General features: G+C 39.1%; 1 protein-coding gene across 1 annotated transcript in view; it reads left to right on the top strand.

The window, feature by feature from the left end:
- Positions 1-17,126, top strand: part of C7 (complement C7) — an 80,156-nt gene extending 63,030 nt beyond the window's left edge. Inside the window, exons 15-18 of the mRNA XM_007961472.3 lie at positions 6,580-6,771; positions 10,960-11,050; positions 13,934-14,118; positions 15,589-17,126. Coding sequence (XP_007959663.3) covers positions 6,580-6,771; positions 10,960-11,050; positions 13,934-14,118; positions 15,589-15,770 — 650 coding nt within the window. The 3' untranslated portion in view covers positions 15,771-17,126. The remainder of the gene's footprint in view (positions 1-6,579; positions 6,772-10,959; positions 11,051-13,933; positions 14,119-15,588) is intronic.
- Positions 17,127-17,965: the final 839 nt, after the last annotated feature.

Genomic DNA, 17,965 nt, shown 5'->3' with positions numbered 1-17,965 from the left:
TTGTGGGCATTTAGTGCTATAAATTTCCCTCTACACACTGCTTTAAATATGTCCCAGAGATTCTGGTATGTTGTATCTTTGTTATCATTGGTTTCAAAGAACATCTTTATTTCTGCCTTCATTTTGTTATGTACCCAGTAGTCATTCAGGAGCAGGTTGTTCAGTTTCCATGTAGTTGAGCAGTTTTGATTGAATTTCTTAGTACTGAATTCTAGTTTGATTGCACTGTGGTCTGAGAGACAGTTTGTTATAATTTCTGTTCTTTTACATTTGCTGAGGAGTGCTTTACTTCCAACTATGTGGTCAGTTTTGGAATAAGTGTGATGTGGTGCTGAGAAGAATGTATATTCTGTTGATTTGGGGTGGAGAGTTCTGTATATGTCTATTAGGTCCACTTGGTGCACAGTTGAGTTCAATTCCTGGGTACCCTTGTTAACTTTCTGTCTCGTTGATCTGTCTAATGTTGACAGTGGGGTGTTAAAGTCTCCCATTATTATTGTATGGGAGTCTAAGTCTCTTTGTAAGTCTCTAAGGACTTGCTTTATGAATCTGGGTGCTCCTGTATTGGGCACATATATATTTAGGATGAATTCCTGATGAATTGATCCCTTTACCATTGTGTAATGGCCTTCTTTGTCTCTTTTGATCTTTGATGGTTAAAGTCTGTTTTGTCAGAGACTAGGATTGCAACCCCTGCTTTTTTTGTTTTCCATTTGCTTGATAGATCTTCCTCTATCCCTTTATTTTGAGCTGGTGTGTGTCTCTGCACGTGAGATGGGTCTCCTGAATACAGCAAACTGATAGGTCTTGACTCTTTATCCAATTTGCCAGTCCATGTCTTTTAATGGACTATTTAGTCCATTTACATTTAAGGTTAATATTGTTATGTATGAACCTGATTCTGTATTATGATATTAGCTGGTTATTTTGCTCGCTAGTTGATGCAGTTTCTTCCTAGCATCGATGGACTTTACATTTTGACATGTTTTTGCAATGGCTGGTACCTGTTATTCCTTTCCATGTTTAGTGCTTCCTTCAGGATCTCTTGTAGGGCATGCCTGGTGGTGACAAAATCTCTCAGCATTTGCTTGTCTGTAAAGGATTTTATTTCCCCTTCATTTGTAAAACTTAGTTTGGTTGGATATGAAATTCTGGGTTGAAAATTCTTTTCTTTAAGAATGTTGAATATTGGTCCCTACTCTCTTCTGGCTTGGAGAGTTTCTTCCGAGGGATCTGCTGTTAGTCTGATGGACTTGCTCTTCTTGAGGACTATCTTTGTGGCGTTTTCTGTATTTCCTGAAATTGAATGTTGGCCTGCCTTACTAGGTTGGGGAAGTTCTCCTGGATGATATCCTGCCGAGTGTTTTCCAACTTGGTTCCATTTTCCCCGTCACTTTCAGACACACCAATCAGACACGGATTTGGTCTTTTCACATAATCCCATTTTTCTTAGAGGCTTTGTTCATTTCTTTTTACTCTTTTTTCTCTACACTTCTCTTCTTGCTCCATTTCATTCATTTGATCTTCATGCGCTGATACTCTTTCTTCCAGTTGATTGAGTCGGTTACTGAAGCTTGTGCATTTGTCACATAGTTCTCATGTTATGGTTTTTATCTCTATCAGTTCTTTGAAGGTCTTCTCTGCATTGATTATTCTAGTTATCCATTCATCCATTCTTTTTTCAAGGTTTTTAGTTTCTTTGCGCTGGTTACATAGTTCCTCCTTTAGCTCAGAGAAGTTTGATCAACTGAAGCCTTCTTCTCTCAATTCGTTAAAGTCATTCTCTGTCCAGTTTTGTTCTGTTGCTGGTGATGAGCTACATTCCTTTGGAGGGGGAGATGCACTCTGATTTTCTGAATTTCCAGCTTTTCTGCACTGCTTTTTCCCCATCTTTGTGGTTTTATCTGCCTTTGGTCTTTGATGATGGTGACATACTGATGGGGTTTTGGTGTGGGTGTCCTTTCTGTTTGTTAGTTTTCCTTCTAACAGTCAGGACCCTCAGCTGTAGGTCTGTTGGAGTTTGCTTGAGGTCCACTCCAGACCCTGTTTGCTGTGGTATCAGCAGCGGAGGCTGCAGAAGATAGAATATTGCTGAACAGCGAGTGTTGCTGTCTGATTCTTGCTCTGGAAGCTTCATCTCAGGAGTGTACCCTGCCATGTGAGGTGTGAAGTGTCAGTCTGCAACTAAGTTGAAAATGCAGAAATCACCCATCTTCTGTGTCACTCACACTGGGAGGTGGAGGCTAGAGCTGTTCCTATTTGGCCATCTTGGGCATGCCGACCATTATATTTTTTAACATCCTTTTTTGTTTATTTGTTTTCTATCTTTTCCCCCTCTGTTTCATTCTAAATATTTTCTTTTTCTTTTTATTATTTTTTATTTGATACAGTTTATTGTCCAGGCTGCAGTGCAGTGGTGTGATCTTGGCTCACTGCAACCTCCGCTTCCCAGGTTCAAGCAATTCTCCTGGCTCAGCCTCCTGCATAGCTGGGACTACAGGTTGCAGCACTACATCTGGCTAATTTTTGTATTTTTAGTAAAGATGGGGTTTTGCCGTCTTGGCCAGGCTGGTCTTGAACTCCTGACCTCAAGTGATCTGCCTGCCTTGGCCTCCCAAAGTGCTAGGACTACAGGCATGAGCCACCACACCTGGCCTCATTCTAAATATTTTCAATTGGCCTATCTTCCAATTTATTAATTCTCTGCATATTTCTCTATAATCTCCTTTTAAGAACTCTATTATAGAGTTTGAAATTTTATCAATTTTATTTTTCAACTTAAAAAACAATTTTATATATATGTATATTTTCAAGACAGGTTTTACCCCTGTCACCCATGCTGAAGTGCAGTGGTGCCATCTTGGCTCACTGTAATCTTTGCCTCCTGGGCTCAAGCAATTCTCCTGTCTCAGCCTCCTGAGTAGCTGGGATTATAGATGCTTGCCACAGTGCCCAGCTAATTTTTGTGCTTTTTAGTAGAGACAGGGTTTCACCATGTTGCCCCGGCTGTTCTCAAACTCCTGAGCTCAAGAGATCTGCCTGCCTCAGTCTCCCAAAGTGCTGAGTTTATAGGTGTGAGCCATCATGCCTGGCTATTTTTCAACTTTAGAGGTTTCATTTGTCTACTTTGTTATTGCATAGTGAATTTTTAAATTCATAACTTCATTTTTAGAGCAGTTTTAGCTTACAAAAAATTGAGTAGAAAGTACAGAGAACTCCCATCTACTTCCTTACTTCCCAGTCAGTTTCCCTATTAGGTATTAATATCTTCCATTAATGTGGTATATTTATTATAATGAATGAGCATATATTCTTACATTATTATATTTAAAAATATTAAAATTTTTTCTTAAAATATTTTTAAGCGATATTTTGATATGTGCAAATCAGAGTAAATAACACATCAATTACTTCAAACATTTATGTTTACTGTTTTATATTTTCTAATTCTCTGTTGTAATTTTCCATCTTGTCATTTAAAAAAATATATTAATTTCAGTTGTTTCAGGGCCTGTATCTGTTAATTTCATTATTTAGATAAGTCTGTTACTCTAAGTCTGCTTCTTTTTTTTTTTTTTTTTTTGGTTAGAAGGTCAATTATTGTCTTTTTGAATGTTAAATTAGTTTTAGTTGAATGTCATACTTTACGTATAAAAATTTAAAAATTGGATGATGCTCTCTTCCTCTAGAGAAGACTAACTTTTGTTTATGGCAACCAGCGAGGATGGCTTATGTCTGGGTTATCTCTATTCCAAAGATGTGGCCATTAAGGGATTCCAACTGAAGGTATGGGCTTTCTACCTGGCCCCTTCTTTTTGATAGGACTGTACTCTAAGTTTTAAAACCCTGGTCCTGTCAGACTGCTAAAAACTGTTTATCTTTTTAGCCTCTGAGCTAAAGTTTTCTCCTCAGTTTAGCAGCTTTTCAGCATATTTTCTTTTTTTTTTTTAATTTACAAATACCTCAAAGAAAAATGTGTTACCAAATGTAAATATAATCACCACATTAGATTTCCCTTCTCTCTGAAATCTTGGACTTTCAAACTTACACTGCCTTGTTAATGCTCCAATTCTTTCAGAAATATTTTTCCTTTTCATTTTGTACAGTCTTTCTATTGTTTGTCTTGGTAGGAGATTTATTGTTAAAACAGCAAACGGGTTGGAAAAAAGCAAATTCAATACTAGATTATGAAGTTTTGGAGGGCATAAGATGTGACTTGTACCTTGCTCTGTCCCAAGCAGTACACAACATATTTGGCAAAATATGAGCACTCAAAAAATGCTGTGGATTTTTGTATATATTCATGGGGTACTAGTTCAATTTTGCTACACTGATATATCTCATTGTGGTGAAGTCAAAGCCTTCAGTGCATCCATCAAATGCTGTTTTTGAATGAATAAATGAATGAATGGGTTTTCTGATGACAATGCTGTAAAGATACAGCAATACTTTGTAGAATATTGTCCAAAGTCCGTTAGAGATATTAGTGAGATTTTTTTTTTTAAATCGTGAATTCTGACTTGCTGTTTATACTACGTGTGTTTTTTCTTTTTCTCTGTTCTTTTTTGAAGTAAGCAATTTGAGCTAATGAATGTAATTGAGTGAGAAAGAATATGGATGAAAAATTAGGGAACACTGAATACTTTTATGTCTGCAAGGTTAAAGGTGATGCTTTAGCTGGGTGTGGTGGCATGTGCCTGTGATCCCAACTACTCAGAAGGTTGAGTCAGGAGGATTGCTTGAGCCTAGGAGTTTTTAATTTTAAAAAACTTTTATTTTAAGTTTTGGGATACATGTACTGAACGTGCAGGTTTATTACATAGGTATACATGTGCTGTGGTAGTTTGCTGCACCTATCAACTCATCATCTAGGTTTTAAGCCCTGCATGCATTAGGTATTTTTCCTAATGCTTTCCCTCCCCTTTCCCCCTATCCCTCGACAGGCCTCGGTGTGTGATGTTCCCCTCCCTGTGTCCATTTTTTCTCATTGTTCAATTCCCACTTATGAGTGAGAACATGCATTTTCTGTTCCTCTGTTAGTTTGCTGAGAATGATGGTTTTCAGCTTCATCCATGTCTCTGCAAAGGACGTTAACTCATTATAGTATTTCACGGTGTATATATGCCACATTTTCTTTATCCAGTCTATCATAGATGGGCATTTGGGTTGGTTCCAAGTCTTTGCTATTATAAATAGTGCTGCAATAAACATACATGTGCATGTGTCTTTACAGTGGAATAATTTATAATCCTTTGGGTATATACCCAGTAATGGAATTGCTGGGTCAAATGGTATTTCTGGTTCTAGATCCTTGAGGAATTGCCATACTGTCTTCCACAATGGTTGAAGTAGTTTAAACTCCCACCAACAGTGTAAAAGCATTCCTATTTCTCTATATCCTCGCCAGCATCTGTTGTTTCCAGACTTTTTAATGATCACCATTCTAACTGGTGTGAGATGGTATCTCATTGTGGTTTTGATTTGCATTTCTCTGGTGATCAGTGATGATGAGCATTTTTTCATATGTTTGTTGGCCGCATAAATGTCTTCTTTTGAGAAATGTCTGTTCATATCCTTTGCCCACTTTTTGATGGGGTTGCTTGTTTTTTTCTTGTAAATTTGTTTAAGTTCCCTGTAGAGTCTGGATATTAGCCCTTTGTCAGATGGATAGATTGCAAACATTTTCTCCCATTTTGTAGGTTGCCTGTTTACTCTGATGATAGTTTCTTTTGCTGAGTAGAAGTTCTTTAGTTTAATTAGATCCCATTTGTCAATTTTGACTTTTGTTGCAATTGCTTTTGGTGTTTTAGTCATGAAGTCTTTGCCCATGCCTATGTCTTGAACGGTATTGCATAGATTTTCTTCTAGGGTTTTTATGGTTTTAGGTTTTATATTTAAGTCTTTAATCCATCTTGAGTTAATTTTTGTATAAGGTAAAAGGAAGGGGTTCCATTTCTGTTTTCCGCATATGGCTAGTCAGTTTTCCCAGCACCATTTATTAAATAGGGAATCCTTTCCCCATTGCTTGTTTGAGCCCAGGAGTTTGAGACTGTAGTATACACTGATTAAACCTATGAATAGTCACTGCTCTCCAGCCTGGGCAACATAGAGAGACCCTGTCCCTAAAAAATAAATAAATAAATAAAAGTGGTGTTTTAATAATTTCAGACGGCAAAATAACTGGATGAAAGTTAATGAAACTCAAATGAATACAGCCCAGGAAAATTCTGATGGAACATCACTAGAGCACAGAAATAAGTGACAGCTGTGAAAAGTTTGGTTTCAACAGTAGGCTGGGCATGAGGACTCTACTGGGGCTGTTCATTTTAAATTGTCACATCGTTTTGAGGGGAGGGATGGGAGAGGGGGAGCTGTTTTGGTTTTAGTTATTCATTGGTCAATTACATGCCAGGCTCTGTGTGACATGTCTTTCAGTCCACCCTAACAGTGAACTCACGTCTTCTTCCTTGTCTTCTAATATGAAAAAGCAGAACAAGCGTATCAGCATCACATAAGCCTTTTTAAAAAGATGGTTTAGGAGAGCAATGACCCTTATATTTTGCTCTCTTTTATCTTTAGAAATTGCCTGTGTTCTACCTGTACTGATGGATGGCATACAGAGTCACCCCCAAAAACCTTTCTACACAGTTGGTGAGAAGGTGACTGTTTCCTGTTCAAGTGGCATGTCCTTAGAAGGTCCTTCAACATTTCTCTGTGGCTCCAGCCTTAAGTGGAGTCCTGAGATGAAGAATGCCCGCTGTGTACAAAAAGGTGAGTGGCTTCTGTGTCTATCCAAGGATACTTGTACCCAGGCAAGTGAGAGTCCTTGTGGCGACCTTCATGGTACTGTATCTCCATAACTGTGAGTCATCCCCTCCATTCTTGCTCCCTAAAATGGAGGTCAGCTTGTAGACTGAGTAACAGTTTGTCTTCACATGGCACAGAAAGACTCATGAATGTAAAGAAAGGCAAGGATAGCCTGGTGATTCTGAAACTTTTAACTTAAACCCTCCTTGTGAAAGATTAGCTTTATATCTGTTATGGTGCCAAGACAATAAAAGATTTTTAAAACCTGTTTTTTGTCGTTGTTTCCTCTTGATTTTTTTTCCTCTGCATTTTTCTTAAGTACAGAGTTGAGATCATAATTTATTTAAAGTTCTGTATGTTTCATTTTTGGGCTTTCAAAGAGTTTATCAGTATTTCTGAAATTGAAAATTTAGAAAGCATTTTTATTTAACACTTTAAACAGACATTATTGAAGGAAAAGTGTTGTGATTCATGAAATTGTTCTTAATGTGGAAACCCAAAAATCCAGTATTTTAACACCAAGAAAATTTAAAAAAATGGTCTTTTAAGAACCTAAGGTAGAAAGGGTTTAGAAAGCCAAATTATTTCTTTTTAGAGGTAATTTTAGATGAGATGGATTTGTTTGAAAATAACCCATTTATTCTCTGTTTACATTTTTTAAATAAATAGAAAATATTATATTTGTAACAAAAATGAGAATGAAGAAAAACTCACTTGCATACTATTTTATTGATGTTATCTCTCTAGTATATGGTTTTTAATTAAGCGCTGAAATTTATTTTTAATAGTGAGGATGAAGTACTAGATTTCATATGTGATGGTGTGAGGTGAATTAGATGTTTCCAACTAAGTTTTCCATGCAACAGGGTATGGAACACTCAGATACTGATGGTAGATATGGGTTGTGATGTTAAGTGGATGAGAGGCAGAACAATGGGCAAGGCGCAAGTCCTTGGAGTGCCCTTCCTGCCTGTCCTGATATGCTCTTAAGTTGTCAAAGCCCTATCACAGGGGACAGTTGTTTTGTGTTCTGTAAACACTGAAGTATAAACATGAGTTTACTTGGGATATTTAAAGTAATGAACCAGTACTTATAATTCTAAAATGAAAGAGAACAATATACAGTTGATGAGGTTGCACTTTTGTTCCGAATGAGATTGTAGACTAGTCTGTCTAAAATGCTACTTCAGCTATTTTATGGCACAGCTTGGTATGAAGTTTCTTTTACCCAGTAGACTCTATTAAAGTGGGTTTTAATTAAGGATGTTTATCAGATCTGTGTGTTTTTCTGAAGATGTGAATAATAGTAACTACACCCAAGCCTATAACAAACAAAAAAATCCAAGACTTACCAGCCTCCAAAGTTGATGTTTTAAAATGTTGGCTGTTCTAGTATTTAGTCTTTTTTTTTTTTTTTTTTATTGTAGTGAAACATACATAACATAACATTTACCATTTTATCCATTTTTGAATGTATAGTTCAGTGGCATTATGTAATTCCCATTGTTGTGCAACCATCACCACATTTTTTTTCATCTTCCAAAACTGAAGCTCTATATCCATTAAACATTAATTCCTCACTTTCTCCTACTGTCCCTGTAGTTAGTCTTGATGGGAAGAAATGTGCTTTGAAAATAGCAAAAGCACATATTTTGGTGGACCTTAAGAGTGTGTTTATTTGGTTAACCAAGTTGTAAAGTAACAAAGCTATGTCCTTCTTAAATGCAAAAATTCTTTGGGCTAGGTAATTCTATCATTTTTTTTCACAAAGACATTAAAGACATTATATATATATACACACTTTTTTTTTTTTTTTTTTTTGAGATGGAGTCTCGCTCTGTCGCCCAGGCTGGAGTGCAGTGGTGCAATCTCAATTCACTGCAAGCTCTGCCTCCGAGTTCACACCATTCTCCTGCCTCAGTCTCCTGAATAGCCGGGACTACAGGTGCCCACCACTATGCCCAGCTAATTTTTTTGTATTTTTAGTAGAGACGGGGTTTCACTGTGTTAGCCAGGATGGTCTCGATCTCCTGACCTCGTGATCCACCTGCCTCGGCCTCCCAAAGTGCTAGGACTACAGGCGTGAGCCACTGCGCCCGGCTCGACATTATAATAATTTAAGCAAACTTTTAAAATCTAAAATTTCAGGATTTGTCCTAAATTTTTAACCACAGTGCAAAACTAATTTACATGGCTTGATCATTGATCTTAAGTTTTGGTACATCTAGATTAAGGCTTCTCAACCTCAACGCTATTGGAATTTTAGTCTGATAATTCTTTGCTATGGGAGCCTCTTCTGTGCATTGCAGGGTATTTAGCAGCATCCCTGGTCTCTACTTACCCGTAGCATCCTCCTATGCCAACAACATTCTGCAGTTGTGAAAACCAAAGATGTCTCTAGTGATTTCCAGATGTCCCCTGGGGCACAAAACTGCCTCTGGTTAAGAAGCACTGATGTAGATAATACCATTTTTAAAAAACTTCGTTTTGGAATAATTTTAGATTTCAGCAAAGTCACAGATATAATTTCTACACGCCCTTCACCCATCTTCCTTAATATTAACATCTTATATAACACAACTTGGTTAAAACTAAAAAATTAATATTAGTACCATGCTATTGACTAAACTACACACTTTATTCAAATATCTCCTTTTTTACCATTCATGTCTCTTTTATGTTCTAGGGTCCAGTTCAGGGTACTATGTTGCATTTAGGATAATACCATTTTAAAGAGAAGTGTTTTTTGTTTGTTTTTTTTTTTGTTTTTTGCTTTTATTTTGAGACAAGTTCTCGCTTTGTTGCTCAGGCTGGCTGGAGTGCAATGGCGCAATCTCGGTCCACTGCAACCTCCACCTCCCGGGTTCAAGTGATTCTCCTGCCTCAGCCTCCTGAGTAGCTGGGATTACAGACACATACCACCATGCCCGGCTAATTTTTGTATTTTTAGTAGAGACAGGGCTTCACCATTTGGCTTGGCTGGTCGCAAACTCCTCACCTCAAGTGATCCGCCTGCCTCGGCCTCTCAAAGTGCTGAGATTACAGGCGTGAGCCACCGCACCCAGCCAAGAGAAGTGTTTTAATAATGAGTCCTGTTATTGAGACTGCTAGCCATGGCAGGCATACTTCACATTGCCACCATTTTTACAGGTTTATGAATGTTCACAAGATTGTAATGTCATGTCCAAAGCTCTTGAATTTTCCAAAGTAAGGCAGTATTCCATAGTTTGTGTATTCATAAAAACATGCTCTTCAGATAAACTACCTTTATAGATATAGTAAATGACTATCTAGTTTTATGATGCAAAAGTGTATGGCAATGAATTTCATTGTAATAAAGCTGTTAGGAGGTGAAAAAAATCAGGATGTTTTTAGATCATTCCCATTGCAATCAGGGATAGGTGAGGGGAGGGCAGTCACACTATGCTCTTCTAAGCTGGACCGGGGCGTTTACCTGTCAAAATTGAAATGATGACTGAATTGTCATTTTCTACAAAACACAAGGTTATAGAAAGGATTTTATTAATGTAAGGACCTCCAGACATTTATTCACTGTTGAGGGAAACCACTTAGACATTCATATGTAAGAGGCTATTGCAGATCTTCTCGGCATTCCGGGGAGTTCTCCATGTATAAGTCAAGTGATGTTGCTGCTTTCTGCCTCATTATGGGCAAAGCAGGCGGTATGCAGTCCATACAACAAACAGTTTATAAGCACCAGCTTCTTGAAAGGGAGCCACTTTATTGTCCTTGGATTCAGACCAATGTAGAATTAAATCCTGCCTGGGCCAATTTGTTAAATGTGTGAAGTAGTACCAACTTCCTAACTTTTTTTACTCTTAATTTTCTGATTTCTTGGGTGGGCATTTGTTAGGGAGGCATAAATATCCTCGTGTATAAAAAGTGCATGACAATTATAAATGCTCACGAGATGGTAGCTATTACTACCAATGCAGTTATTTGTAATGTGGCTCTTGAAACTCTCTATAGCTTGCAAAATGTATTACAGCTTGATTATTATTACTATTGTTACGTGCAAATGCATTGCAGTTTGAGAATACTACAGACCCTGGTCCAGCAATTCAAATAACACCTTGTTTACTATGAAGAAGCTTTTCTCCTAATGACCATATCTCCCTTATCCTTTTTCAGACAATCCTTTAACACAGGCAGTGCCTGAATGTCAGCGCTGGGAGAAACTGCAGAATTCAAGATGTGTTTGTAAAATGCCCTATGAATGTGGGTAAGTGCCGCCTTATCTCACTTCCCTGTCTTATTTTATTCGTGATAAGGGATAATTTGTTAGATGCTAGTCTCTGTTGGATGGAAGGTGTAGCTTACCAAGAGTTAAGGGTCTTTGTTTGCATTTTGACGTAGTCCCATCTGCTGCCTGTTATTTGCCTGGATCACTAGGGTTGACAGCCATGACATTAAGCGTGTTCTAATCTGGCTAGTGGAGAAGGCTGCAGGACTACTCGAGCACTGCTTGTTTCATACATAAAATGGAGCAAAATGACAAAACTGTCAGCTGAGGATTTAGAACTTTAGAGGATTAGAGGATTAGAACTGAAATTCCTTTGGGACATAAACTCTTAAAGCGATACTGATAGGGAAACAGCAGCTTCTTTTGTTGATTCTTGAACCATCTTCTCTAGATTTACACTGTTAAGAATGCCACCAACTTGAAATCATTCCATTGTAGGAGGATATCTGAAGTGGTTAGTACATGTCTGTGTCATGGTCCTAGTAGAATAGAGATGGCACAATTAAATTAGGACAAGAAAAGTTTTATTAGTGGGAATATTTACGAAAATGTGAAGAGAGGAAAGGAAATGACAAGTCCCATGGCAGTATTCCTAGACTTCTAACAGCTTGACCGTATAGTCATATCCAGGTCCAAGGAGTAAGGAGAGGGACATTGAGGAAAATCTGGAGACAGAGACGGCTGTGTGAAGATGGCCCTGAGGAGGAGCTGACACTCTCATTTTAGGGACCTCAGAGATCCCACAGGCATGAGCCAGGGGAATAAACACCTCAACTGCACTCTCTTTCCTGCCCCGAATCTCCTGCTAGTCAACACTCACCACTGATCAAACCAACTGAAGCTAGAGGGCGAGGAAGCCCACAGTGTGGCCCACACACATCAGCCTTCCAGGCGGGTGGAGAAGAGTGGAAAGTGGATCTGGGGAGGAAATAAGAAATATCTAGCCCCTAGACTTACTGGTCGTTTTTAAAATTAAGAACAGACACATGACCTGGTGCGGTGCTCACGCCTGCACTCCTAGCACTTTGGGAGGCCAAGGTGGTCCAATTGCTTGAGCTCAGGAGTTCAACACCAGCCTGGGCAACATGGTGAAACCCCTTCTCTACAAAAAATACAAAAGTTAGCTGCATGTCGTGGCATACTCTTGTAGTCCCAGCTACTCAGGAGACTGAGGTGGGAGGATCACTTGAGGCCAGGAAGGTTGAGGCTTCAGTGAGCCATATTCATACCACTGTACTCCAGCCTGGGTGACAGAGCCAGACCCTATCTCAAAAAGAAAAAAAAAAAAAAAAGAACTAAAACACTAATTACTTGGTTGTGAATGATTTTAGTTATCAAAACCTATACCCACATTCTTGAAGCTACAGTGGTTAATAGTTGTCGTATATAGTAATTTCTGGTGTGAAGAAGAATATAACTAAATGGCGTGATGGAAATAGTGGTCAGCCTGGATACATTCTGATTCTAATATTCTGACTTTGCTGCTAATCTCTAACAATTATTGTTTATTTTGAGCCACTTCCATCCTCTTTCCAACTTCCCCATTTCATTTAGTTTATCTGCAACTCATTGTTAATAGTTATGGTATAAATTTCCATGTCATACCATGGTCTCAGATACTGACAACAAGGTGGTATTGTAAGTTCTTTGCCCTTTCAGCTGTTGTAAGTAGTTCTATTTAAAGTTTAAATAAACAGATGAAAAGATAGCCTCAAAACAACAGGATTTGTTTCTGTTTTATAAATAACTCCAAGTAAATTTAGCTTTTGGTAGAAGAGGAAAATATTTGAACTAAATAAAGCGTGTGAATATAGACTCTGACTCTATCTGGTATACAAAAATGCTGTGTTGTCTAAGGTTTCAGTGACAGTAATGCCCTCCTTGTCTATCAGCATTCAGAAATGTGGAGTTTTCTGATAGTGACGTTTCTAAATGGCTATTTTTTCCCCACTATTTTAGCACCAATACTTATGAAAAAGGTAACACATTTTATGGAAATATTTCTTTCTTTCTTTTGTTTTTTTTGAGACACAGTTTCATTCGGTCATCCAGGCTGGAGTGCAGTAGTGCAATCTCAGCTCACTGCAACCTCTGCCTCTTGGGTTCCAGTGATTCTCATGCTTCAGCCTCCCGAGTAGCTGGGATTACAGGTGTGGGCCACCCCACACCCAGCTAATTTTTATATGCTTAGTAGAGATAGGGTTTCGCCATGTTGGCCACCCTGGTCTTCAACTCCTGACCTAAATGATCCGCCTGCATCGGCGTCCCAAAGCACTGGGATTACAGGATCCCAACCTTATGGAAATATTTCTAAACTATTTTGTAAACATAGATACTTTTAAAAGTAACATTGAAAAATACAGTTTCATCTTCCCATGATGATTTAGGGCCATCCATTTTTGGATGATGCTGTTTTATGGACATGAACTCTTGGCTGCTGGGCTGGGATGAGCTCATTTCTCCTGCAATTAATGGTCCTATTTGACTATGATCACATTGAATGCTTGGTCTCCACTGGCTTTCTGACTCCTTCTTTGTCAGCTGTTGTTAGCAGACCTTGCCTTCTCATCTAATTTGCTGTACCTGATCTGTTCTAGATGGAACTAGGTCAACACTAGATATCTACACTTAGAAAAACTGTGAGCAAATAAACAGTAAATACAAATATGTTCATTTTGAAGACCTAAGTGAGTTGGACCTAGGAATGAAGGGGATTTGAGTTTCCATCCTTTTTTTTTTTTTTTTTTTTTGGCTGTGGGTGATAACATCTGGGGGCACCGAGCTCAGAGCATCACTTTTCATTTCTCCTCAGCTTTTAAGAACAAAAATCTTGTAAATAATGCCATTAAAAATTCTTTTCAGACCTTCCTTGGATGTATGCGCTCGAGATGAGAGAAGCAAAAGGATACTGCCTGTGACTGTTTGCAAGATGCATGTTCTCCACTGTCAGAGTAGAAATTACACCCTTACTGGTAGGGACAGCTGCACTCTGCCTGCCTCAGCTGAGAAAGCTTGTGGTGCCTGCCCACTGTGGGGAAAATGTGATGGTAAGGGGCCTTTCATATTTGTAAGTATAAGAATGCTAAAGTCACAGTACTGAGGATTTAAAAAATGTGGTTTCTAGTTTAGCAGTGGGCCGAAGCAGATACATGAGGATGTTAAAGACTCAGAGTGATTTGACAGTGCACTGACCTCTCCTATACCCCTCACTGGAGAGGGACAGAGATCACAGACCTCAGAGGATAAGAGTCCATTCCTGATGTGGAAATGTTCTCCCAAACAGGGGTGATTCCATGCCACCATCATGATTTTTACTCTGTCCTTGTATTATCCATATTGTGTACTCAGTTTTTAAAAGTCTGGCATAAAAGTAACTTTAAAATGAAAACTTTATATCACGTCCTTAAAAGGAGGTATCACTTGCCATAAATACTAGGTAACTATAAAAGTTATATGTAATGGAACAAAATAAAGTTGTGGATTCTAGCCAGATACTGGTCCAATATTGACTGTGCTGTTTCTCTGTGAGTTTAGCAAGTGTTAGAGGGGTGTTAAAAACATACTAGCACCAAGCTGACACTTTCTTCCGGAAGTAATCAGACGGATTTGAAGAGAATAAAAGAAGTTACTTTCTCATGTTGTGATTCAATATTTGCTAATGCTATGTTTAAGTAGCACTTACAGTGATCTTGCCTTACCCCCAAGGGCACGGCAAACCTCCCATGGTTTGGGCAATACTATGAAAGGGGAACGGCTGGATCTCCAGAGCCAAGTTACTGCCTGGGCTTCCCTATCTATAAATTTGGGAGCTGGACTCTATGACTTGTAAGGTGTCTGTTGGCTCTTCACTCTCTGCCCTCTTGGCCTGTACCTGCTGGCACCTGTCCCCTCACTCCCTCACGGTTTGCAGCACAGACTGATGACATATGTGACTCTAGCCGTGTCTGGCACACTTTTGGTTAGGCGGTCACCACTGTCTGCTGGCTGACCTTGTTACTCATCTTTGAAAGACTCTTGGCTGGTGTATTCCAACCATGGACTTTCCATGCACAGACTCCTTGCCTCCCTAACTCATTTCTGGTTTGTTTTTCAGGATTTGTAGCCTTTTGCATGTCATACTCTCTCTCAAAGCAAGTTAAGTTCTCTTTTTTCCTCTCCTCTTTAAGTCTTGATTTGGTTCTTTGTTGAGGGCTTCTCATTTGACCTCCATTGCTGGCTCATATGGACAGCAGCATGCACGTATGAGATAGTTAAAGAGCTCTTGACTTGGATAAAACCACCCCATGTAGGTCTAACCAATAGAAAGCCTGGTACCAACTTCAAAACCTATTCCTTTGGAGTGGAGCAAAATGCCCCAATTTCCTGGTCCTACTGCTTTTCCAGGGGATAATTTATTATATCATTCCAGGCAGGAGCTTCGATAGCTCTGGTCACCACATTATTACTTTGGAGGTGATGTGCTTTGACTCCCCCACCTCCATAATGTGCCATTAAGCCTCTTTCACTTACTTTTCCAGCTGAGAGCAGCAAATGTGTCTGCCGAGAAGCATCGGAGTGTGAGGAAGAAGGGTTTAGCATTTGTGTGGAAGTGAACGGCAAGGAGCAGACGATGTCTGAGTGTGAGGCGGGTGCTCTGAGATGCAGAGGGCAGAGCATCTCCGTCACCAGCATAAGACCTTGTGCTGCGGAAACCCAGTAGGCTCCTGGAGGCCCTGGTCGACTTGCTCAGAATCCAGCAGGCAGCTGGGGCTGAGTGAAAACATCTGCACAGCTGGGCTCTGGACAGATTTCCTTCTTCTCCAGTATCTACTTTCCCCCTCAGCTCCCAGCCATCTGTAAAAACACAACCCTTTGTTCTCCCAAATCTGAATCAAATTACTCTTTTGCCTCCTTTTTAATGTCAGTCAGGATATCAGCCTTTGCACAGGCTGGCTGCGTGTTCTTGAAAAACATGTTACCTTCTGTGAGCCTTGGTTTTTTCAAATCTGTAAAATTAGAGGATTGCGCTAAAGAAACTTGAATGCTCCATTCAGGCCTATCATTTTATTAAGTATGATTGACACAGCCCATGGGCTAGAACACACTCTACAAAATGACTAGGAAAACAGAAAGAATATGATTTCCTGATTAGAGAGGTTGATTTTCCTCAATGAAACCAAATACAAGGAGGACTTGAACAAAAATGACAGATACAAAGTATTTCTATCCTGAGTAGTAATCTCACACTTCATCCTACCGAGTCAACCACAGATAGGAATTCCTTATTCTTTTTTTTTCTTTTTTTTAAGACAGAGTCTCACTCTGTTGCTCAGGCTGGAGTGCAGTGGCGTGATCTCATCTCACTGCAACCTCTGGCTCCTGGGTTCAAGCGATTCTTGTGCCTCAGTCTCCCAAGTAGCTGGGATTACACATGCCCGCCATCACGCCCAGCTAATATTTGCATTTTTAGTAGAGATATGGTTTCACCATGCTGGCCACGCTGGTCTCCAACTCCTGACCTCAGGTGATCTGCCCGCCTTGGCCTCCCAAAGTGCTGGGATTACAGACGTGAACAACCACGCCCGGCTGGAATACTTATTCTTGTTGGGAGAATGAACCACTAAAATGTCAGAGCAGAATTCATTATGTTATGGTCACAGAGGTGTCTTGTCTGAGAACAAATACAATTCAGTCTTCTCTTTGGGGCTTTAGTATGTGTCAAACATAGGACTGGAAGTTCGCCCTTCTTTTTTCTTTTGAAAGAACATCAGTTTCTTTGGATAGAACAATCAGAGATTGTGCATTTGAGAATAGTTTTCCCTAATGTGGATACAGTCCCAGAGTTTTCAGCGAGTACACAGGTAGATTAGTTTGAAGCATTGACCTTCTATTTAATCCTTATTTCTCTTTATCAAAACAGCGTCTGTGGGAGGAGAAATGAGAGAGCTTAAATGAAATTTAAAATATGCTTTATTATACAAATACTGTCTCTGTATTGTTCTGACCCTGGTAAATATATTTCAAAACTTCAGATGACAAGGATTAGAAAACTCATTAAAGATACTATTCTTCAGAATTGTTTCATTTGTATTATGTTTCATTTTAGAGAAGATTTTCATGATGAATGGTTAATGTGTTCTCACCTGAAGTTTTATGTCTGATCCAGATCTAGCTTTTTGTATCAAAGTGTGCCTTATGGGAAGATGCAGACACAATATGTTGAAGTTACAAGGAGGCAGGTTTCAACTGGTTAAAAACAATGGCATTCAGGCATTGCAACTGCATTTCTTAGAGGTTATTACAGAGTTAATTTCTACCCCGGATGGGAGGACGCATTTGAAAATGCAGACCCTGAGACAAAAGGTTGAACAAGTAATTCATTTGGAAGGAAATACCTCAGTATCCTTCCAATAATTTCTCCTCTTAGCTTAAGATAGTATGGAGTTAGATTCCTACTGCTTATGTATTACCATGCTCCCTTCCTAAATAATACAGAGGATAGGGTCAGCATATCAAATATCATCAGAGATTGAGGTCTGAAAAAAAGGAAATGATTAAATGTAACTAAGAGGTTTGAGAAGGGAATTTCAGCAGAGTTATTGAAGGAGAAGTCGAGGATTAATGAATTGTTGGCGAAGGAGAGGAGCAATGAATGTGGTCGTGAAGAGGTGTTGTCTTGAAATACTGTATTTTTTTCTCCTTTTCTTTTCTGAGCATTCTTGTGCTGACCTTTCCTCTAGTCCGACAGAGGCATTCACAATTGCCTACGGAGAATTAGGATTGTTGCAGCAGGTCAGCAAGGGGAAAGCCATTTTTAAGATTACATTTTTAAAAATGTTTTGAAACTTCCAAAATAAGTTCTTGAACACCTATGGAGAGGCTTTGAGGAAAGCTAAGAGAACGGCTTTATACCAC

This window comes from Chlorocebus sabaeus, chromosome 4, assembly GCF_047675955.1.
Source record: "Chlorocebus sabaeus isolate Y175 chromosome 4, mChlSab1.0.hap1, whole genome shotgun sequence".
Lineage (NCBI taxonomy): Eukaryota > Metazoa > Chordata > Mammalia > Primates > Cercopithecidae > Chlorocebus > Chlorocebus sabaeus.
Note: the sequence above shows the minus strand (reverse complement) of the source record. Positions and strands in the feature narration are given on the sequence as shown.